Below are 23,693 nucleotides of genomic sequence, written 5' to 3'. Positions count from 1 at the left end.
AAAGTAATGTCTCTGCTTTTCAATATGCTATCTAGGTTGGTCCTTCCAAGGAGTAAGTGTTTTTTAATTTCATGGCTGCAGTCACCATCTGCAGTGATTTTGGAGCCCCCAAAAATAAAAGTCTGACACTGTTTCCACTGTTTCCCCATCTATTTCCCATGAAGTGATGGGACCGGATGCCATGATCTTTGTTTTCTGCATGTTGAGCTTTGAGCCAACTTTTTCACTCTCCTCTTTCACTTTCATCAAGAGGCTTTTTCGTTCCTCTTCACTTTCTGCCATAAGGGTGGTATCATCTGCATAACTGAGGTTATTAATATTTCTCCCAGCAGTCTTGATTCCAGCTTGTGTTTCTTCCAGTCCAGCGTTTCTCATGATGTACTCTGCATATAAGTTAAATAAGCAGGGTGACAATATACAGCCTTGACGTACTCCTTTTCCTCTTTGGAACCAGTCTGTTTTTCCATGTCCAATTCTAACTGTTGCTCCCTGGCCTGCATGCAGATTTCTCCTTAGTCTTTGTTAATCTGTGATAGTTCTTTGATCCTTTATAACCTTGACACTAATCAGATATTTTGTTCACTGTCTTTCAATATGGATTTAGTGTTTTCTCTTTATTAGATTCAGATTAGGCATTTTTGGTAAGAACATCAGAGAAGTGATGTGCCTTTCCAGTATGTCATAGCAGGGGCTACCTGAAATTGATATGTCTTTTTCCTGATGATACTAACCTTGACCACTTGATTAAAGACTGATGCTGAAGCTGAAACTCCAATACTTTGGCCACCTGATGCAAAGGACTGACTCATTTGAAAAGACCCTGATGCTGGGAAAGATTAAAGGCGGGAGGAGAAGGGGACAACAGAGGATGAGATGGTTGGATGGTATCACCAACTTGATGGATATGAGTTTGAGTAAGCTCCAGGAGTTGGTGATAAACAGGGAAACCTGGCATGCTGCAGTCCATGGGGTCACAAAGAGTCTACATGACTGAGTGACTGAACTGAATTGAACCTGATTAAGGTGCCTTCTGGGAGGGATTGGGGGCAGGAGGAGAAGGGGACAACAGAGGATAAGATGGCTGGGTGGCATCACTGACTCGATGGACGTGAGTCTGAGTGAACTCCAGGAATTGGTGATGGACAGGAAGGCCTGGCGTGCTGCAGTCCATGGTGTCGCAAAGAGTCGGACACGACTGAGCAACTGAACTGAACTGAACTGAAGGTGGCTTCTGCCAGGTTTTTCTACTGTTAAGTTTTTCTCTTTTTAAATTAATACCAAGTTAAATAAGGAGGTCATTAGACTTAAGAGGCTTTAATTCCTTAGTAGCCTAAATAAGCAAACCAAAACCTATCAGTGCTTTAACGTTAAGAAATCAAAACCTAAGGATAACACATCACAAACAGCCACCTAGGCTTTCCTAAATAAGGCAGCTGCTTACACTGTAGCCAAACAAATACTCTCCTTGCTTGGCTTCCAACTCCTCTCTATAAAAATCTCTTTCCTAGCTCCTGTGGTTAATGTAATAATGCCTCAGTTTATTTCTTAATATTAATAAATATCGTAGTTTTATGGGTTATTGTCTAAACTTATTTATTTTGTTCTTAAAATTGTTCCAGCTTTGAAAATTGGGAGATGTTAGGAGAATAAGAGTTTTCAAAAATAAATTGAGACATATTATATTTTTAAGGCTTTATTTGAGCAAAAATCCAACAATTAAGCCCTAAACTGAAAGTGGTGAGGAGGCCTTAATGCTCAAGAGTGAGGGGAGAGACTTTATTATAAAGCAGGCTCAGAAGCAAAGCAAGATAAGTATTTGATAGGCTGTAACTTCATGGTAGTGGTTCAGTTACTAAGTCGTGTCCAACTCTTGCGACCCCATGGACAGAAGAGCCTGGCAGGCTACAGTGCATGGAATTCTGCAGGCAAGAATACTGGAGAGGGTTGCCTTTTCCTTCTCCAGGGGATCTTCCCAACCCAGGAATCGAACCCTGGTCTCCTGTATCGTAGGCAGATTCTTTACCTGTAGATTAAGTGGTTGCCTTATTTGGGAAAAAGTAGGTGGCAGTTTGTGATAGGTGGTTCTTAGATTTTGATTTCTTCACCTTGAGGCATTATAGGCACAGATTTAGCTTACTTAAGTAGGCTGCTAAGGTACTAGAAGCACCTCAGTCTAATGGCCTCCTTGGTTAATTTATTTAACAGGAGCAAAACCAGATATATAAATATGTTTAAATAATCGCAAAGCTAAGTGTAAATGGCTGTAGAGATTGTTGCTCTCAACCTTACACTTAAAAATAAGGTGAAATAAACTGCAAGCTCTGGACGTTCTTGAAAGAGAGAGCTCAATTTAACCAACTCAGAATCTCCAGAGAGATGCATGCTTACAGGAAAAGATGAGATGTGAGCATTAGCTTATATGGGCAGACGCCTCTGAAAATGGGTGAGAGCATTTCAGTTACATAGGCAACAAATTGGTAGAGGCCAGATGTGGGCAGGTTAGAATGGGGAGCCTCCTAGGGCAGCAAATATAGGAGCAGCTTGAGTTCTTTTGCAGAATATCTCCACAGGCCCCACTTGATGAGAGCTCTGTTGACCTATCCCTCTTGGCACAGGCCTAGGAGGAGGAACAGCAGTTGTTATGGAAAGGGCACAGAATATTTTCTGGATCCTTCTTCTGTATCTTTTCTATGTAGCAATAACCATAAGTTTAGAAAGAGGGTTTCCTTAAAATACAGTCCTTATGATACTGGTAAAAACCACTGAAGCTGGGGATAGGCAGAAAATAACTTGGGAGCAGGACAGGGTTACATGCTGATATCAGAACTATAGAAAAGAGACAGAAGCACTTCTAAGACTCAGGTATCCAGAGTCTGATCAGCACAAGCCTAATGAGAATAATAGAGAACACCACTTCAATAATAGAGATTCCCATGGCTAGACTAATAAGTATCAAATAAAAGTAACAATTCACTACTAGTGAGAACTTCACAAGATACAGACCCCTCTAGAAGGGAAGACCAAAAGCTAAGTGTGGGGCAGACATTGTGGAAACATCTGGTCCACCTGAGAGGGTGTATCCCTAGAGAAATTTGAAGCCTGTGGTGTACTGAGGGGAACGACGGTGACAGTGAACCTTAAACCTGCCTAACATGTAACTAGATAAACAACCCCTATGCTACACACCTGGCCAAAGGAAGTCTGCCGTTGCCAAGCAGAGAGATTATTTGCTTCAGTCTCTACTGTCCTATTGAGGATATCCAGATAACAATAAAACTGTGAGTATATGAAAAAGCAAGATAAAACATCATGTTGGAAAGAGATAAAGCAACAGAAGAAGCATATGCAGGTGGAATGATCTGAGGCATTTAAAATGACTGATTAATATGTAAAAATCTGTATTAGCTATCTATGGCTACCTAACATAATCATAAAATTTTAGCAGTTTAGAATACTAGTAAGCTTCCTAGAGGCCCTATTGTTTGAGAGGATTTGTGAGAACCAGTCTTAATCTCTTTAAAGTGCTTTTTGTTTGACTCTATTGAGGCATCAACTTTGATCTTTCTGAGGTCTTAAACAGAAGTTATTACCTTGGTTGTATCTCCAGAGTTTGTTTTTCTTGGCAGTGTCCTGGTTTTTCAGTCTACTAAGAAAACATTTAGTTTTAGCAGTTTTACTCTCTGGAGAAGGCTGAGCATTTTTGAAACTGAAAATCCTGCCTCATTTTTGTTTAAATAGCCTTTCCTTCAACTTCTCTCTCTCTCTTCTCCCAGTTTACTATAAACACAAGGATGAAACCAGCCAGCACTTACTTGGAAGCCTCCTTAGCTAGATCAGTTACTCAGTTTATTAGGCATATTTCCTCCTTTCCCTATTTCTAAGGATGTTGGTAAATTTTCTGCCATCACATGTCATACTTCCTCTTCCTACAGTTTCCAGGTATGTCTTCTTCAGACTGAGTTTCTAGAGGCCTCCCTTAGTTTTTTTTTTCAAGGGCCTTTCCATATGGTAGATTACGACTTGGCAACTGGCTCCTATCAGAGTGAGCCAAAGTAATCAAAAACAAAAGTCACTATATTTTGGTAACCTAATTTCAGAAGTTATATTTAGTCAATTTTGATAGTCACTAGGTCAGCCCATACTCAAGGGGAGGGAATTAAAGAAGAGCAAGAGGCAGGGATTACTAGGACCCATTTTAGAGGCTGGCTATCACAGTAACATTGTGATTTTTCTAAATTTACTTGTTCTAATATATTTTCTGTGATTGCTTAATAATTTTACATATATAATCATATCACTGACACATAAAATTTTACCTATTCCCAATTTGTATGCATTTTATTTTTTTTCATTATTGCACTGGCCATGACCTCTAGGCATTATTGAACAGAGGTAGTCATGGTTGACACTCCTGACTTATACCTGAAGTACAAGGAAGGGGACAAAGTGGGTTTTTTTCATCCTTACAGATATGTATATATGAGATGCTATATGTATATGTACATAGGCATATGTATTTTTGAACATATACATATGTATATATAATATGATATATGAGAAAAGAAGAGAAAAGGCAAAGAAGAAAGGGAAAGATATACTCAACTGAATGCAGAGTTCTATAAATATCAAGGAGAGACACAAAAGCCTTTTTAAGTGAACAATGCAAGGAAATAGAGGAAAACAATAGAATGGGAAAGACTAGAGATCTCTTTAGGAAAATTGGGCACAATAAAGGTCAAAGATGGCACAATAAAGGACAGAAATGGCAAGGACCTAACAGAAGCAGAGGAGATTAAGAAGAGGTGGCAAGAATATACAGAAGAACTGTACTAGAAGAAGTATACATAGAAGTATAACTATATTATACTTGCTTATCCAGTAATCATGTACAGATGCGAGAGTTAGACCATAAAGAAGGCTGAGTGCCAAAGATTTGATGCTTTCGAATTGTGGTACTGTAGAAGACTCTTGAGAGTCCCTTGGACTCCAAGGAGATCAAACCAGTCAGTCCTAACAGAAATCAACCCTGAATATTCATTGGAAGGACATGCTGAAGCTCTAATACTTTGGCCACCTGATGAGAAGAGCTGACTCACTGGAAAAGACCCTGATGCTGGGAAAGATTGAAGGTGTAAGGAGAAGGGAGCAGCAGAAGATTAGATGATTAGATGGCATCACTGACTCAATGGACATGAGTTTGAGCAAACTCTGGGAAATAATGAAGGACAGGGAAGCCTGGTGTAGTTCATGGGGTCGCAAAGAGTTGTACGTGACTTAGCAACTGAATGACAACAGATATGATGTTTTATGGATATTCCTTATTAGACTGAAGAAATTCCTAAGTTGTAGAAGAGTTTTTATGCCCTTTTGCATTTAGAGATGATCATGTAAGAGTCCTCCTTTATTCTGTTATATATCATATTGCCTCTTATGCTTGTTCCTTAGAAAATGTGTTTTAAGTCTTTTAAAACATGAATTTTTATTTTCTGTCTACCTAATCTTTCATCTTGTATTCAGATTCATTTTTGTCATTTCCATTTTTGATGTCTAAACTATTATATTAATTTTAGCGGAAATCATGTTTTCTACCTTTTATCTCAGATTTCTTATTTCACCTAGAGTCTTGAACCACTTATACTTAAAGGGAAAGAAAGCCATTCCTTAATAGGAATAGAATATGCAGTTCAATTCTCTTTTATTTTTTTTAAGTCAGACTCTCTTTTTAATTAATTGCTTATTTGTTTTTGTTTGTGCTGGGTCTTCACTGCAGCTTGCAGGCTTTCTCTAGTTGCAGTGAGCGTGGGTTACTCTTTGTTGTGATGCATGGGCGTCTCATTATGATGACATCTCTTGTTGCGGAGCACAAGCCCTAGGTGCACGGGGCTCAGAAATTGCAGTGCATGGGCACAGTAATTGCAGCTTGTGGGCTCTAGAGCACGTACTCAGTAGTTGTGCTCAGGCTTAGTTGACCCATGGCATGTGAAGTCTTACCTGACCGGAAGTTGAACCCATGTCCCCTGAATTGGCAGGTGGATTCTTAACCACTGGACCACCAGGGAAATCCTGATTCTTTTTAAGATTTTCTGTTTTTTCACTTTGTAAAATTGAAGTATTGTCTGTACAATATTGTATGTTTCAAAAGTACAACATAGTAATTCACAATTTTAATGGTAATATTCTATTTATTGTATTATGATACATTACCTGTAATTCCTTGTGTTGTGCAGTATATCCTTGCAGCTTATTTATTTTAAAAGTAGTAGTTTGTACTTCTAAATCCTTTACCCCTTTCTTGCCCTTCCTCCCTTCCCTCTCCTCTTCCCTTTCCTCATTGGTAACCATTAGTTTGTTCTGTGTATCTGTGAGTTTCTTTCTTTTTTGCTATATTTTCTAGTGTTTTATTTTTTGGATTCTCCCTGTAAGGTAATATCATACATATTTGTCATTTTCTGGTTTATTTCACTTAGAATAATATCTTCCAAATCTATTTATGTTGTCGCAAATGGCAAAGTCACATTTTTTTATGTCTGGAAAGTGTTCCATTTTGATAGTCAAGTGATACATAGACTTTCACTTTTTTCATACATATTCACCATGTCTTATTTATGCATTCTGGATGCTAAAGTTGCCTCCATGTCTTGGCATTTGTAAATAGCACTTCAATGAACACTGAGGTGCATGTATCTTTTCAAATTAGTGTTTTTGTTTTGTTTTCTGATATATACCCAGGAGTGGATTATTGGGGTATATGTTAGCTCTATTTTTAGTATTTTGAGAAACCTTTATAATATTTTGCACAGTAACTGTACCAATTTACATTCCCACCAGAAGTATATGAAGGTTCTCTTTTCTCTGAATCCTTGATAACTTTTGTTACTTGTTTTCTTTTCGATGATAGCCATTCTGAAAAGTGTGATATCTTACTGTGGCTTAAATTTGCATTTCCCTGATAATCAACAATGTTTAGAATCTTTTCTATGTGCCTCTTGGCCATCTGTATGTCTTCTTTGGAAAAATATCTGTTCAGATCTCCTGACCTTTTTTTAATCAGGTTTTTTTTATGTTGTATGAGCTGTTCATATATTTTGAATATTAACGCCTTATCAGGTATATCATTTGCAAATATTTTCTCCCATTAGTGGATTATCTTTATATTTTGTGAATGGTTTCCTTTGCTGTGCAAAAGCTTGTAAGTTTAATTAGATCCCATTTGTTTATTTTTGCTTTTGTTTCTTTTGTTTTAGAGGATAGATCCATAAATATTGTTAGGATCTATGCTAGTAAAGTAATGATCAAAATTCTCCAAGCCAGGCTTCAGCAATACGTGAACTGTGATCTTCCAGACGTTCAAGCTGGTTTTAGAAAAGGCAGAGGAAGCAGAGATCAAATTGCCAACATCTGCTGGATCATGGAAAAAGCAAGAGAGTTCCAGAAAAACATCTATTTCTGCTTTATTGACTATGCCAAAGCCTTTGACTGTGTGGATCACAATAAACTGTGGAAAATTCTGAGAGAGATGGGAATACCAGACCACCTAACCTGCCTCTTGAGAAATCTGTATGCAGGTCAGGAAGCAACAGTTAGAACTGGACATGGAACAACAGACTGGTTCCAAATAGGAAAAGGAGTACGTCAAGGCTGTGTATTGTCCCCCTGCTTATTTAACTTCTATGCAGAGTACATCATGAGAAACGCTGGGCTGGAAGAAACACAAGCTGGAATCAAGATTGCCGGGAGAAATATCAATAAACTCAGATATGCAGATGACATCACCCTTATGGCAGAAAGTGAAGAGGAACTAAAAAGCCTCTTGATGAAAGTGAAAGAGGAGAGTGAAAAAGTTGGCTTAAAGCTCAACATTCAGAAAACAAAGATCATGGCATCTGGTCCCATCACTTCATAGGAAATAGATGGGGAAACAGTGGAAACAGTGTCAGACTTTATTTTGGGGGGCTCCAAAATCACTGCAGATGGTGACTGCAGCCATGAAATTAAAAGACGCTTACTCCTTGGAAGGAAAGCTGTGATCAACCTAGATAGTATATTCAAAAGCAGAGACATTACTTTGCCGACTAAGGTTTGTCTAGTCAAGGCTATGGTTTTTCCAGTAGTCATGTATGGATGTGAGAGTTGGACTGTGAAGAAGGCTGAGCGCCGAAGAATTGATGCGTTTGAACTGTGGTGTTGGAGAAGACTCTTGACAGTCCCTTGGACTGCAAGGAGATGCAACCAGTCCATTCTGAAGGAGATCAGCCCTGGGATTTCTTTGGAAGAAATGATGCTAAAGCTGAAACTCCAGTACTTTGGCCACCTCATGCGAAGAGTTGACTCACTGGAAAAGACTCTGATGCTGGGAGGGATTGGGGGCAGGAGGAGAAGGGGACGATAGAGGATGAGATGGCTGCATGGCATCACTGACTCGATGGATGTGAATCTGAGTGAACTCCGGGAGTTGGTGATGGACAGGGAGGCCTGACGTGCTGCGATTCATGGGGTCGCAAAGTCGGACACGACTGAGCGATTGAACTGAACTGAATCCCAAAGTGGTTGTGGCTATATTTTCTTCTAAGAGTTTTATGGTCTCCAGTATTACATTTAGGTCTTTAATCCATTTTGAGTTTATTTTTGTATATGGCGTTAGAAAATGTTCTAATTTCTTTGTTTTGCATGTAGTTGCCTAGTTTTCCCAGATCCATTTACTGAAGAGACTATTTTTTATCCTTTGTATATTCTTGCCTCCGTTGTTGTAGATTAACTGACTGTAAGTGCATAGGTTTATTTATCGATTCTTTATTCTGTTCCATTGATCTGTGTGTATTTTTTTCTTTGAGCCCCATTCTGTTTTGATTAGTGTAGGTCTGTATTAATGGTATAGTCTAAAGTAAGAGTGTGTTGCCGCCAGCTCTATTCTTTTTCAAGATTGTTTTGGCCATTCAAGGTCTTTTGTGTTTCCATACAGTTTTTTGAATTATTTGTTCTAGTTCTTTGAAATGCCCTCTGTATTTTGATAGGGATTGCATTGAGTCTGTAAAGTGCCTTGGGTAGTACAGTCATTTTAACAATGTTAATTCTTCCAGCCCATGAACATCACATATCTTTCCATTTGTTTGTGTTGTCCTCAATTTATTTCATTAGTATCTTATGGTTTTTCGAGTACAGAAACCATTTTATTGTTTTAGTTGCTCAGTCATATCCAACTCTTTGCAACCCCCTGGACTGTAGCCCACCAGGCCCCTCTATCCATGGGGTTTCTCAGGCAAGAATACTGGTGTGGGTTGCCGTTTTCAGGGAAGATCACATCCCTGGGATCTTCCTGACTCAGGGATCAAACCTGTGTCTCCTGCATTGGCAGGCAAATTCTTTACCTGTGAGCCACCAGGGAAGTCCCATTTTACCTCTTAGGTTGGTTTATTCTTGTTTTTTAAAAATCTGTTGATGCACTTGTAAATGGGATTTTTTCCTTATTTTCTGTTTCTGAAGTTTGTTTGTGTATAGAAATGTGACATATTTTGGGATATTATTTTTGTATGTTGCAGCGTTACTGAACTCATTAATGCATTCTAGTAGTTTTTTGGTGATGTTTTTCGGATTTTCTGTATATTTTCATGTCATCTAGTTTTACTTCTTCCCAATTTAGATTCCTCTGATTTCTTTTTCTATTTTTTTTCTAGTGTATTCACAGAGTTGTACAGTCATTACCAAAATCAGTTTTATAACATTCTCATTATATCAGAATCCATGTACCCATTACATCCTGTACCCATTAGCAGTCATTTTCACTTCTTACAAACATTGCTGGCCTTAGACAGCCACTCTAGGTTTGTTTAGACAACAAAACTCACTGAGTTTGTGTCTCAGTGAATTTGCCTATTCTAGGTATTTTGTCGCTAAGTCGTCTCCAACTCTGCGACCCTATAAATTGCAGCACGCCTGGCTTCCCTGTCCTTCACCATCTCCTTGAGTTTGCTCAGACTCATGTGCGTTGAGTCAGTGATACCATCCAACCATCCCATCCTTTGTTGCCCCTTCTTCTCTTGCCCTCAAGCTTTCCCAAGATCACAGTTTTTTTCCAGTGAGTCAGCTCTTCGCATCAGGTGGCCAAAGTATTCGAGCTTCAGCATCAGTCCTTCCATTGAATATTCAGGGTTGATTTCCGTTAGGATTGACTGGTTTGATCTCCTTGCTGTCCAACAGACTCGAGTCTTCTCCAGCACCACAATTTGAAAGTATCAGTTCTTCAGTACTCAGTCTTCTTCATGGTCCAACTCTCACATCCATACATGACTACTGGAAAACCATAACTTTGACTAGACAGATAATATACGTATAATATGTAGTCTTTTTAAACTAGTTTCTTTAATTTAGCATGATGACTTCAAGGTTTATTCCTGTGGCAGCATGTATTGGTACCCCATTTCTATTTATTGCCAAATAATATTAAATTTCATAGATAGTATGACATTTAACTTATCTATTCATTTGTTGATGGCATTTGGGTTACTTGTACTTTCTGATTTTGGGTAATGCTGCTGTGAACATGTCTGTATAAGTTTTTGTGTGGATATAAGTTTTGTTTCTCTTGGATATATATCTAGGAATGCTGGTTGAAATAGTAACTCTTTATTTAACTTTTTGAAGAACTGCCAGACTATTTTCCAGAGTGGCTGCACTTTTTCCCGTTTCCACCAGAAATCTGTGAAGATTTTCATCTGTCCTCTAATCTAATGGCTGATAGTGTTGAACATCTTTCCATGTGCTTTTTGCCTATTTGTGTATCTTCTTTGAAGACATATCTATTCAGATCCTTTCAAATTGGGTTGTCTTCTTATTTTTGGCTTCTCAATGTTCTTTATATATTCCATTTACAAGTCCTTTATCAGATATATTATTTGCAAAAATTTGATCCTATTCTTTGCATTTTTTTTTTAATTTTGATAAAGTCCAATTTATTTTTTGTTTTTGTTGTTGCTGGTGTTTTTGGTGTTATATCAAAGAAACCATTGCCTAATTCAAGGTCATGAAGATTTATGCCTATGTTTTCTTACACGAGTTTATAGTTTTTACTCTCACATTTTGATCTTTAATTCATTTAGAGCTAATTTTTGTAAGTGATTTGAGGTATAGGGGCCCAAATTCATTCTTTTGCATGTGTACAGAAAGTTGTCCCTATACTACATGTTGAAAAGACAATTCTTTCTCTTTGATTATCTTGGTACTCTTGGTAAACTGAAAATTCAGTTTACTATAAAAGTGTTTATTTATGTTCTGTACACCTATATATCTGTTCTTATGACAGTACTGCAGTTACTTGATTATTGCAGTTTTGAAGTAAATTTTTAAATTGGCAAGTGTGAAATTCCCATGTTTTTCTCCTTTTCCAGGAATATTTTAGGTATTCTGAGTCACTTTCTATATGAGTTTTAGGATTGGATCAACTTGTCAATTTCTGCAGATAAACCTGCTGAGATTTTAATAGAGATTGAGTTGAATTTGAAGATTGATGTGGGGAATATTGCCATCTTAACAATATTAAGTCTTCCAGTCATGAACATGAAATGTCTTGCCATTTATATAGGCGTTTAATGTCTTTTCACCATATTTTTATAGTTTTCAATGGACTCATCTTCCTCCTTCTCTTGAATTTATTCCTTTGTGTTTTATTTTTCTTGATGCAAATATTCATGGAATTTTTTCCTTAAGTTTTTGGGAGGTTGTTTACTTCCTGTGTATAAACATATAATTGACTTTGTATATTAATCTTTTATCGTGTAACCTCACTGGACTCCTTTATTAGCTCTAATGGCAACCACTCCAGTGATCTTTCCTGGAGAATCCCAGGGACAGGGGAGCCTAGTGGGCTGCCGTCTATGGGGTCGCACAGAATCGGACACGACTGAAGCGACTTAGCAGCAGCAGCAGTTTTTAAGTGGATATTTTAGATTTTCTGTGTGTAAAATCATGTCATATAAAATAGAAATGGTTTCACTTCTTCCTTTATAATCTAGACATATTTTATATCTTTTCCCTACCTAATTGCTGACTATAATCTGTTAATATAAAGTAGAATTGGAGTAGCAGGAGCAGACGTTTCTTGACTTATTTGTGATCATAGAATAAAAGCACAGTCTTTTATGTATATGTGTGTATGTGTATATGTGTGTATTTAATGATGGAAGCCCTTCTTTTTCACCATCCATTTACATTTGCTCGAAAACAATATATCCCTTTCTCTCTGCTAGGTATCCTATGAAATCTAGGATATCTGATCTCTAAATTTTACCCACTGAGTTAATACTGAGAGTTTATGAAATGCAACCAGCATTCTCTGCTTTGAAATGTGAGATCAGTCAGGGAAAGAAATTTATCTGATTGACCATTGCGTGAGCCTTAATCAGTTCTCTTTGGGTTAGAAACTTTGCTGCCTTCACCTTGTCTTTCATATTAGTGTGAAAGTACCCTTTCCTGGAGTACCTGGAAGAACACTAGGGGTATATAAAACGATAAAGTAAATCTCTTTCTTGAACATTAGTTTTACTAAAAAGTAAAGAATAGATGAACGTGGGGAAACTTTTTATATTAAAACAGAAAAGATTGTTTTATTGAGTAAAATAAAAAAATATTTAGGAATGTTTAAGCTAAAACATAAGGCTTCAGGTAAATTCAGGCCTTTTGGCTTGATTCTCAGCCCAACCATGCAACTCTTAAGTGTATGAATTCTCTGTTCTTGTTAGATAAAAAGAGTACAATTTGTGGACGTTATTGAGAAGTACTCTGGGACATTAAACAAATGTTGAAATGGTGATTTCTTACTTTATGAACAGACTGTTGTCCTTCTTGTAAATAATTAACAAACCAACACTGGGAATATCTTCTTGTCCAGAGTTTTTAACTTTCTATCCTATTAGTCAAATATTTCCCTTTGTTGTGTGTATTTAGATTCTTGTTTTGTTAACTAGCTTATTGCTATACTCTAAATTAGATAGAAGATTAGGTATTTTTATGTTACTTTGTGGTCTGAGAATGCTTTGATAAAAAATGTAGGTCATGATACCAGATAATTTCTCATGTATGTACCTCATGGGAAATATTGAACATAAGTTAAATAGGAAGACATATTTCAGAATGGATATAAAATCTTGAGTTTGTTTTATTGGCAAGCCCTCAGCATTTAAGACTGTATTAATATAATTGGTCTTATTAACTATGCTAATAGGCCACAGAGAAGCCATGCATATCTTTAGATAGGCCTATAGAAGTGTTGCCTTTTGTGCTTAACACAGCTTGTTAATTTTATAGCCTTCCAGAACATAATAATAGCTAATGGGTAGTCTGATCATGGTGCGTAAGAGATAAGATTTTATTTTTTAAAAAAAGCTCTTTGAATAGTGTAGCAACAAAATTTTCAAACATCTCTGGAAACTAAATTTAGAGAAGAGTGGTTTTTCTAGATAGAGTACTTTAAGTTTTAGGGAAAGCTCATTATAGCCACTGGCATTGTGAAATATATGTACAGTCATTTTTTGCCCTTAATGATCCCTATAGTTTTCATGGATTTTCTTTACGTTTAACAAAGGGAGTAAGTAAATGTTGAGGTAGATGTTCTGACCTAGCAGGCTCTAGACATACTTTGTGAATTTACTTTGATGTTAGGTCAGTGCGATAGTGGACTTTTTTATTATTGTTTTTATGACCTTGGAAACCTTGCTTTCTTGAAGAAACAAATCTATGGTCATTCCTCATATTTCTATGGCTTTTATGAGTGGGATTAAAATGACAGTGGGCCATTGTGAGGTTCTTTTTGGATATCTCATAACTGGGTAAAGTTACTGTGATTATTTTTTCCTGTATTAGGTATTTGGCTAATATTTTTTAATGAGCAAATGAAAATAAATGTTCTCTTACCTACTTATGGATTTTCCTCTTCAGCCTTGTCTTCAAGATTTTACCAATCTACAGGGAGAGATTTTCCCACATATTTTCTCACCTTGAGAGTGTTTATTTATTCTCAGCTTGCAATATATAGCAATACCTATTTCATCTTTATTTTATGCGTAATTTTACAGATTCATCACTTGTTTTGTTTTATATTAACATCATGCTAAATTTTGCATTTTTACAGTTCCTAATGTCTCTTATCCTTTGGCACTGCCTCTTTCAGCCTTTGACTATGGCTTTTGCATAGATTACAGCATTATATGCCTTGCACCCAACCAAATGTTTGATGATTCTTTCTTATTTCTTTGCAAATGCCCTCCATGTTTGTAAAGGACATATATAGTTTCAGTGTATATAATATAGATAAAGAAATTACAGAACTTATGCTGCAAAGAATTTTTTTTTGAAAGAATTTTTAAAATTGTCTAGTGTAGCCTGTTTTGCTTACAAATGGGAATATTGATGCTCAGAGAAATAAGCATGCTTTGCCACAGTCACCATATAATGTGGTTTTCTGATTTACAGTTTGGGGGTGTATTTGATCTGGAACAGTTTCCTACAAAGATATTTCAGAAACTGGTTGATAGATTGAAGAGGAGTAATTTGGATGATAGAATTAATTAATGGTTCAGTTGTTTGGCAATTTTAGAAAAAACTTAGAGGCAGTGGAACATGTTATAGTGCAGATGTGGTTGAGAATACTGATAGGAAAAGGGAAGACATTGTAAAAAGATGATAACAAGAGAGGCAGGATAAATCCTCTATGTATATATGTATTTGCTCTTTGTTTAGTTTTCTGCATTCCTTATAATTGTATTAGTATAAGAGATTATCCCCTTAGAAAGAAGGTTCTGAGTCCCATTCATGAGCCTAGTAGTGTGCTACATGTAAATTATAGGAGTTGGGAAAATGATTTGAATGTCATGATAAGCAAGAGAAGATAAGCCGTTTTTTTTTTTAAACATTCTATGCCGTGCACTTTCACACAAATGAATTCAAAGATGCAGTCAACTCTTGAACATTCAAAATTCTAATTTTCATCCTGTTATCTCATTGATCTTATCGCCATCTAGCAACAAAGGAAAGGCTGTGGAGTCCATGTTATTCAGAAACTGTTCTGGTAGAATACAGGTGTGGGAGGAAATACATTTAGATGCTCAGAGAAAAGATTTGGATTCCCTGTGGATTTCACTTACACATATCTCAGTGTGATCTTATAGGATAAAATATGTTGTACTCTTTTTGGAGAATTAATTATCAGTAACATAAATTCAGAACCAACATTTCTGTTCACAGAGTACCATGAAAATTAAGGTTGTCCTTTGTTTAGGTAAGTTTTAATGTTGTTGTTATTTAGGTTTTTTTTTTAAGTTGGGATGCTTTTCAGAGTTAAACATTAAAGATACATATTTTTGGTCAGTGTTTGTGACTTCATAATCCTTTTTGAACTAAGAATCGATGTGCAGACCTTTTTTATGTTAATTCCATTTAAAAATTCCCGTCCAGTCATTTATATGCTACTGAGGATTGCAGGGTATAAGTACCAGGAAAAAGTAAAATTGCCCGTGCATGTTTAGTGAAATATTTAAGTGGTATATATGTTGTTTGTTTTATTGTTAGAATTTAAATAAAAGTATGGAAAAAATCTAAATCATTATAAATTGTGCCTGTTTGATAATGAAGAGATGAAATCTTTGTATTAGATGTTTTCCTGTCCTGGATCATAATTGGGAACCCATAAAGTATAGGACTTTCTGTATTTAAGACAATTCTGACTATTGCAAAAATTCTTAATGTAAAAATCACATACACATTTTATTACAAAGGTGTGGAAGAGTCCCTTCTGAAAGGTTAATTTGAGAAGAAATTTTAAAGATATAAAGTATCCCCGAAAAAACCAACATACTTCTGGAAGAAATCTAGTTTTGGTAAACCACAGCTGTTGGCACATATTTTATTTTATTCTCATGGGCATTTCGTTTCTTTCAGAGTAAGTGAGGAAAAGGAAGTGACAGAAGAAAGACTCAAAGCTGAGCAGGAGTCATTTGAGAAGAAGATCAGGCAGTTGGAAGAACAGAATGAACTGATCATCAAAGAAAGGGAAGATATCCTTTTTGAAAGTCCTCTTTTTTAACGTTCAGAAAGTTTGACTGTTTCATGAAGAAAATGTAAACTCCAGAGAAATAATTGTTCTAATTTATAACCGAGTGTAAATCTGCATGGGCTGCCATTTCGAGGTAATCAGAACGACACTTAGCAGCATGTGCCGTGGCTCCCTTTGTGCTTGATGCAGCCGTCCAGCTGTTCCCACTGCTGCTGCTATACACTGGCGCACACATTTGTCAACTCAAAGAGACAGTAAGAAACTTGGGCATTAAAATGTAGTGTTGGAACTTTATTAAATTCTGTTCCACTACTGTAATTGAGCCCAAAACATCTTTTTCTTTGGTTTTCTTTCTGGTTAAAGCTTTGACACTTCTAAGGCATTCTACTCTTAATATCATTAAAAAAAATTTGTTGTAGCTTATAGATGTTGTAATTGATAGATATTTATACTACAGCATAATACCACCAAACTGTTTTCATGGAAGAGAAACTATTGGGTGTAGAATTAGAGGGGTGTGTGTGTGTGTGTGTGTGTGAGTGTAAATATGTATGATTGCATTATTTGTAAGAAAATAAAGTAAAAACTGAAGTTTTAACTTAAGGATTGTACTTTAAGGGATATATGAGTTGAAATAACTGTATTGCTGAAATTGTTTTGACTGAGTAGAATTGCTTATCTTTGGGTGTTTTTGCACTGACATTGTCAAAAAAGAGAAGTGATTGTCCCTAAAGTTAGGATACTGGATCTGCCAGGGTATGTGAATTCCTGAAGAAACCATTGTTCTTATTGTCAGTATCATAATGTATGTGACTTTAATAATTATTTTGAAGATTCTTTGAGTGTCAAAAATGATCACATATTGACAGTACTATACCTTTGTGAAAACAAAGCAGAGAGAAGCATAAAGATAAATTAATTCACTGGGGAAAAATGCACAAAAAGTAACTATTAAAATTGAGATCTGAACTTGCATTTTTCACACAGTGGGAATGTGTGATTGCAGATTAATATAATCAGAATTCTCCAATTTGATTTGTGGAGTAGGACATTTGTTAGTTTTATGGGCCCCCCAGTTCAAAGGAGTACTTTTCCAATTATATTTGTTCTTTAGCAATTGAGTAATCTTGAGCCTTCTCTTTTCTTTGCTTTCATTGACTCTATTGCCCTGGGTTGTCAGCTCTCAGGCAGTCCCCCTTTGGTGATTTTCATCTTGATGCTTTTTTCTCTTGATTGAAACAGCACTGTTTGGTCAGAATTTACAGCTGTGCTCAGCCAGTGTTAATCTTTCACTTTGCAAAAGGAGTCATGACTCAGGACGCTAGCACTTTCAGGAAAAGGTAGACCAGGAGTGCTTTTGTGTGCACTGGAGGCTCGCTTTATAGGTCTCTTACTTTGCACGTAACAGTTCTGAGGATAAGTGGCCTCTGGCCTTGCTGTAGTGGCTTAAAGTTTTCAGCGGTGGGTCTATAGAGTTCTCTTAGTTTCTTCTAATGATTGTGGGATTCCAGGTTGCAGGATGATTGCTCCAATTTCAGTTACTATGTTTGCATTAAGGCAGAAAAAAAGAGGAAGGAAGCCGTTCTGGTAGTTGTGACTCCCTGTTCCTTTTTAGAACACATGCAGTCTTTGTCAGGGCATTTCCCCCCACGCTGCCACCCAGCAGTCTTTCATGAGATACTTATTGTTCTGAACTTTATCATGTGGGCATGCTAACCTGCAGGGGAGGCTGAGAAAGTGAGCATTCAGCTTGTCCAGTTTATACAGTGGGAGGCAGCAGGGAAGGGGGTTGGAAATGAAGTCAGCCTTCAACTCTGGTAGCAGAAGTAGGGGAGATTGAAATCACTTTTTGTATATGGAGGAGGTGTTGATACCTTGATCTTCCTGAGAGGGAAAAAAAAAGTATTGTGTCCAGTGGAATTGGGGCTGAAAATAAGGTGAGAGATGAAAGAGGTCACAGACAATTTAGAAAGCCTGGCTGCAGTTAGAATGGGACCTTGTTTATCTGGTGCTAGCCTAAAAAAAAAAGTGTGGCTATATGGTAAAGCACAGTTTAACTTTGGTGGACTATTACAGTTAGCACTCTCTGGGTCAAGATTAATTGTATGTAGTATCGAAGCAGTTGACATTCAGCATGATTATGGACAGAATAATTTCTTTTGTCAGGCTGAATGTTAAGATACCCTCAGGTGATTGTAGTGACACACTATTTCCCTTTTTTCTTAGCACATAGGTCAACACACTGCCATGGGCCAAATCTGTCAGGTGCCAGCTAAGTGCAGCCACACACATACGCTTATATATCTTCCATGGCTGTTCTTGCACTGCAGCTGCAAGTGGTGGAGCTGAAATAAAGATCTTGTGGCCTGAAATATTTACTGTCTAACCCTTTACAGAAAAGTTTGCTTACTCTGATCTAAATTGTGAAATTAAAAAGTAAAGGAAAATACAAAGACTTAGACATGAATCATAGTTAGACCTGTTTTGATTTAAAGGTTTGACTTGAGTATTATTATTGTGAGTGAAGATTGGAGTAAATGTTAGACCATGTTCAAAAACTAAAATAGTTTAATTAGTGTAATTGGTTTAAGATTTTTTTGAATCACCTAAAGATAAGTGGTATTTGTGGAACTTGTCAAAGAAAAGAGAAAGGAAGATATGATTAAAAAACAGTGAGATCCATGTCTTTTTTCCCAAGTGGATTGCTCAGGTATGAATTTCCTTTACCAGTATAAACCTGTCAAAGGTTAATATAGATGATTTTACTGTACATAAAACTCTGTAAAACTTAGAAACATAAAACGAGGATATAATTTAAAACAATATAATTTTAACTACAGATATATTTACCTATCATACATGAATGATTCAGACTTACATACATGAAATGAGATGATTTCAAATTATTTTAAAGCCTCTTTCTGCATGAGGAACTATATGGATTCTGATTTTTGGCATTTTAATGATGTGTTATCCTAATTTATGGGGTTCTTTTGTTGTAAAAGTCCTAGTAATAGGATTTATTGATTAATTATATGAACACAGACCAGTCCCTTAGTAGAAAAGAGTGAAGATATTTTACATGTTTGCACTTGGATCAAACTTTTGAAGGGTTTGTTTTTATGCTGATTAGAGAATTTATTACTAAAACATAAACACTCTTAATAGTTTTCAGTCTTTGATCAAAGAAAACTTGTTTCCTGAGAAATCAGCTATGTAAATGAATATACCATTTACAAAGTCTAGCAATCTGATGAACCTAGTAGATTTTTCCCTAACTAAATGTGTATGAATGGGGAGGTAAATCTGAAAGGGACAGAATAATATGTCCAATAGGAATAATTCTGAAACATGTTAGCGTGTAATAGTGTAAGACACAGAGGATGTAGCCATTATAAAAGTTGATTAATATTTGAGCTGATTGTAATTCCAGAATATATGTCTCAGCTCAGGATGGTATCAAAAGCTCACAGAAGGAAAGTAAAGTCTGATTTTGCTGACTTTCCTCTTTGACTGAGCAAGGGAAGTGACAGACAAGAAAGCACAATGGGCCTTAGAGTCAAAATTGTTTTAGTACTGATGAGCTGTCTGACCTTGGGAAAGCTACTGAACTTTTCTGAGTGTTTTTTCATCTATAATATATGGATAGCTAATAATGCCTTTTTTTGCAGGCTTGTTGAAATTTGGTAGGTTCTTTATGTGTGTAAAGAATCTAGCAGTGTTTCTTACTTTGGAATACTGAAACAAAGATAGCAATTCTTCTTACTATGATTAATTTAGATGAGGAATGAGTTGACTAGCTCCTTTGTTTTTCAGCTCTTCCTTTCTTCAGTGGGGTTTTGATGGTTTTCATTAGTTAAGCAGATGCTTAGGCTGCTTAGAGGCCCAGTAGGAGAGTGAAAGGACTTCCCTGGTGGCTGAGAGAGTAAACAATCTGCCTGCAATGCAGGAGACCTGAGTTCAGTCCCTGGGTCAGGAAGATCCCCTGGAGAAGGTAACGGCTACCCACTTTCATATCTTTGCCTGAAGAATTCCATGGACAGAGGAGACTGGTGGGCTACAGTCCATGGGGTCACAGAGACTCAGACACAACTGAGCGACTAACACTTTGGCTTTTTCAGGAGAGTGAAATTGATCTGCTTTGTCTTCTGTTTCTATGAAGGAGGAAATCTTTCTGTCTCATTTATACCAGTTGGGTGCTTATCAAGGGCAAACCAGATTTTACTTTCCTCTCCCAGAAACCAGACTGACAGAAATGTTTGTTTTCCTTTCCTTCTGACCTGTTCCATTATCTCTCTGACTGAGACTTAGTCAATTGAAGAGGTTTAGAGGTACTTAGAGCTTAGATTCTTGAGCCCACTGTATCAGAGGTCATTTTAGAAACCTTGCTCTGGGAAGAAAGAGTTTTAAAGGAACCAGCCTTAACCTTTTTGAGGAATGTTTTAGATGAGCCAAAGGTGTTAGTATATCTGTACTGAAATCTGTTAGTATATCTGGAGAAAACTCACAAGAATTTCAACTAATTATATAAAAAGAAATCATTTATTTGAATAGCAGTAATATTTCAGAGGTATTCAAAGCTTTCTATTTAACTGTATACATCTCTGCTACATGAGCCAGACTACCACAATCTGATAGACTTTTACCAAGAATAACAACCATACTGTAGGAAGTTCTATCACAGATCTGGGTGCGTGGTCTTGGGTGGGTAGGCAGGGTAGGATAATAAGTAGAAATAAGTTTCATGAGAAAGGAAATGAACTTCAAAAAAAAGGATTGGTCTTCTTTTTCTAATTAAAAATTCTGATCCTTCGTAAGAAAAGGCAGGAGATGCTCCAGTCTTAGAAACAGTTTGGGGAGAATTAAAACTGTAAACTTAGTGAAGATGCCTATAGGCCCACAAGAGGGTATTTTGGTGCCTGGCAGTGTGGTTGTGGCATATGAATATAGCCAAGTATGTTGCTGGACACCTTATCAGCTTTGATGAATCTTGGCCTTTTGAATAAATATTGGGTTTTTTTTTTATGTTTACAAATTGAATTATGGTGATAAGACATATTTGGTATACTTGGATAAAGTCAGCTAATTCCATTTAGCAAGCCCTAGACAATGTTGCTTTACTAATCTAATAACTATCTCTAATACTGTGTAAGTTGTACTTTTGGGGGCTGTTTTATTTGCTCTGTGATGCTGTATAACTTTAGCAGGTTTTGGACCGTTATTATTGTATATTATCAAGATAATATTGTCATTGTAAATCATAACAACAGATTAAATAACCCTTTACCATTGTGTTAAGAAGAAATAAACATGCTTAAGGTAAGAACTAGTTATTACTAGTGTTATTGTTGCCTAAGCTGTTCTTGAATATTATTTTGGTCTCTTAAAAATACTTAGATATTAATGCTAACTGAAGGGAGAAATTGATGATAAATGTTTGCAGAAAATAAAAAACTATATAAAATTTTATTCATATATTTCATTTCAATAAGCCTTTAGAGTTTAAGTTACTCTGTGGTAGTGAGTTATATTTACACATAACTTTTCTGGACTCATCCAAGATGAAAGTAAAAAGAAGGACTCCTGCTCTGGTCCCCTAAATAATGCACTTTTCTCACATGAAAATTCTTGAGGCTATCACACGTATAATATTAAACTCACTGCCTGGGATCTAGTTTATAAGTCCATTAAAAGCATAAAATTAGAAGTAGGGAAGGAAGCTACAGTAAAGATATTGAAGCTGACAGAGTTAGCTATTAAAACTATTAAAAACCATATAAAAACTGAAAATGTACAGCAGTCTAGAACTTCTCCCCACCTAGATGTATCTCAAGACCATCCTGTATGAAATGCAGCACACTGCTTAACATTCGTAATTCTGTTATGAATTTGATGCCTGATTCTGAGGCATCAAAATAATGGCAAATTGTTTTTATCCTGTTACCTTTTTTACATACGTCTAGTACTTCTATTTGGAGAAGACAATGGCACCTCACTCCAGTACTCTTGCCTGGAAAATCCCATGGGTGGAGGAGCCTAGTAGGCTGCAGTCCATGGGGTCACTGATGGTCGTACACAACTGAGCGACTTCACTTTCACTTTTCACTTTCCTGCATTGGAGAAGGAAATGGCAACCCACTCCAGTGTTCTTGCCTGGAGAATCCCAGGGACGGGGGAGCCTGGTGGGCTTCCGTCTCTGAGGTCGCACAGAGTCGGACGCGACTGAAGTGACTTAGCAGCAGCAGTACTTCTATCAGTAAGATGTCTTACATTTGTGTATGGGCTTCCCTGGTGGAAGCCCATAGAGGGTAAAGGATCTGCCTGCAATGCGGGAGACCTGGGTTTGGTCCCTGGGTTGGGAAGATCCCCTGGAGAAGGAAATGGCAACCACTCCAGTACTCTTGCCTGGAAAATCCCATGGACAGAGAAGCCTGGCAGGCTACAGTCCATGGGGTCGCAAAGAATTGGACATGACTGAGCGACTTCACTTTCACTTTTCTTTTTACAGAGTACTGAAACTTATACTTTTTAATCTTCACAATGACCTGGTGAAGATAGGTGAATCTGATGCTCTTTTCCTTATTTTTACAGATAAAGATACAGCCTATTCCAGGGTTAAGAGTAAAATCTTAATGACAGGAAATATCTTTACATCAAATTATTTCTGCAACAGTGAACAATGCAAATACCAATAGGCCTTACTTTCTAGTCTGCTTTATAGTTAAAGCAAAATTTTATTTAAAAAATTGTAATATATTTTGCAGTGCTCTTTATCCAAAGTTTGTTTAAAATGTGAGGGGAGGGGGTTGGCGGAGTACTTACTAGAGTGTAACCTAATTGTACAGAAATCCAGATATGTGGGATGTTCCTGAGAATCACTTGTATTTTTGCTTTTCTATTCAGTCACCAAGTCTTTATCATTTTCCCTCTGAAATATTACTCATAACCCACTGTCTTTTAAAAAAAAATTTTGTTAGGGTAGAATTGATATGCAGTATTGTGTTAGTTTCAGGTGTGTAACAAATTGAATCTGTTATCCACTCTTTTTTAGCTTCTTTTCCTATATAGGCCATTATAGAGTACTGAGTTGAGTTCCCTGTGCTATATAGTAGCTCCCTAGTAGTTATCTGTTTTTTAAGATAAAATTTATTTGGCTGCACCAGGTCTTAATTGTGGCAGGTGGGATATTCATTGCATCATGTGGGATCTTTTGTTGCAGGTGCACAGACTCTCTAGCTGTGGTGCACAGGCTTAGCAGTTGCAATGCAAAGGCTCTCCAGGTGTGGCACGTGGGCTCTAGAGCACACTGGCTCAGCAGTTGCAGCTCAAGGGTTCAGCCGCTCTGCAGCATGTGGGGTTCTAGCTTGCTAACTGGAAATTGAGCCGGAATCCCCTGTGTTGCAAGGCAGATTCTGAACCACTGGACCACCAGGGAAGTCCCTGTTGTCTGTACATAGCAGTGTGTATATGTCAATGCCAATCTTCCAGTTTATCCCTACCCCATCCCCCAACCCCACCCTGTAACCACAGGTTTATTTTTCACATCTGTAACTCTATTTTTGTTTTGTAGAAAAGTTCATTTCTAGTCTTTTTTTAAGATTCCACATATAAGCAATATCATATGATATTTGTTTGACTTCACACAGTATGAAAA

At 36.9% G+C, this 23,693-nt stretch overlaps 1 protein-coding gene across 1 annotated transcript in view; it reads left to right on the top strand.

Moving 5' to 3' along the window:
* KIAA1328 (KIAA1328 ortholog) overlaps positions 1 to 23,693 on the top strand; it is a 443,695-nt gene that overhangs the window by 57,461 nt on the left and 362,541 nt on the right. Inside the window, exon 5 of the mRNA XM_052660503.1 lies at positions 15,925 to 16,040. Within this exon, the coding sequence (XP_052516463.1) occupies positions 15,925 to 16,040 (116 nt within the window). The remainder of the gene's footprint in view (positions 1 to 15,924; positions 16,041 to 23,693) is intronic.

The sequence above is a fragment of the Budorcas taxicolor genome, chromosome 22 (genome assembly GCF_023091745.1).
Source record: "Budorcas taxicolor isolate Tak-1 chromosome 22, Takin1.1, whole genome shotgun sequence".
Lineage (NCBI taxonomy): Eukaryota > Metazoa > Chordata > Mammalia > Artiodactyla > Bovidae > Budorcas > Budorcas taxicolor.
This window is presented reverse-complemented; position numbering and strand designations above follow the sequence as displayed.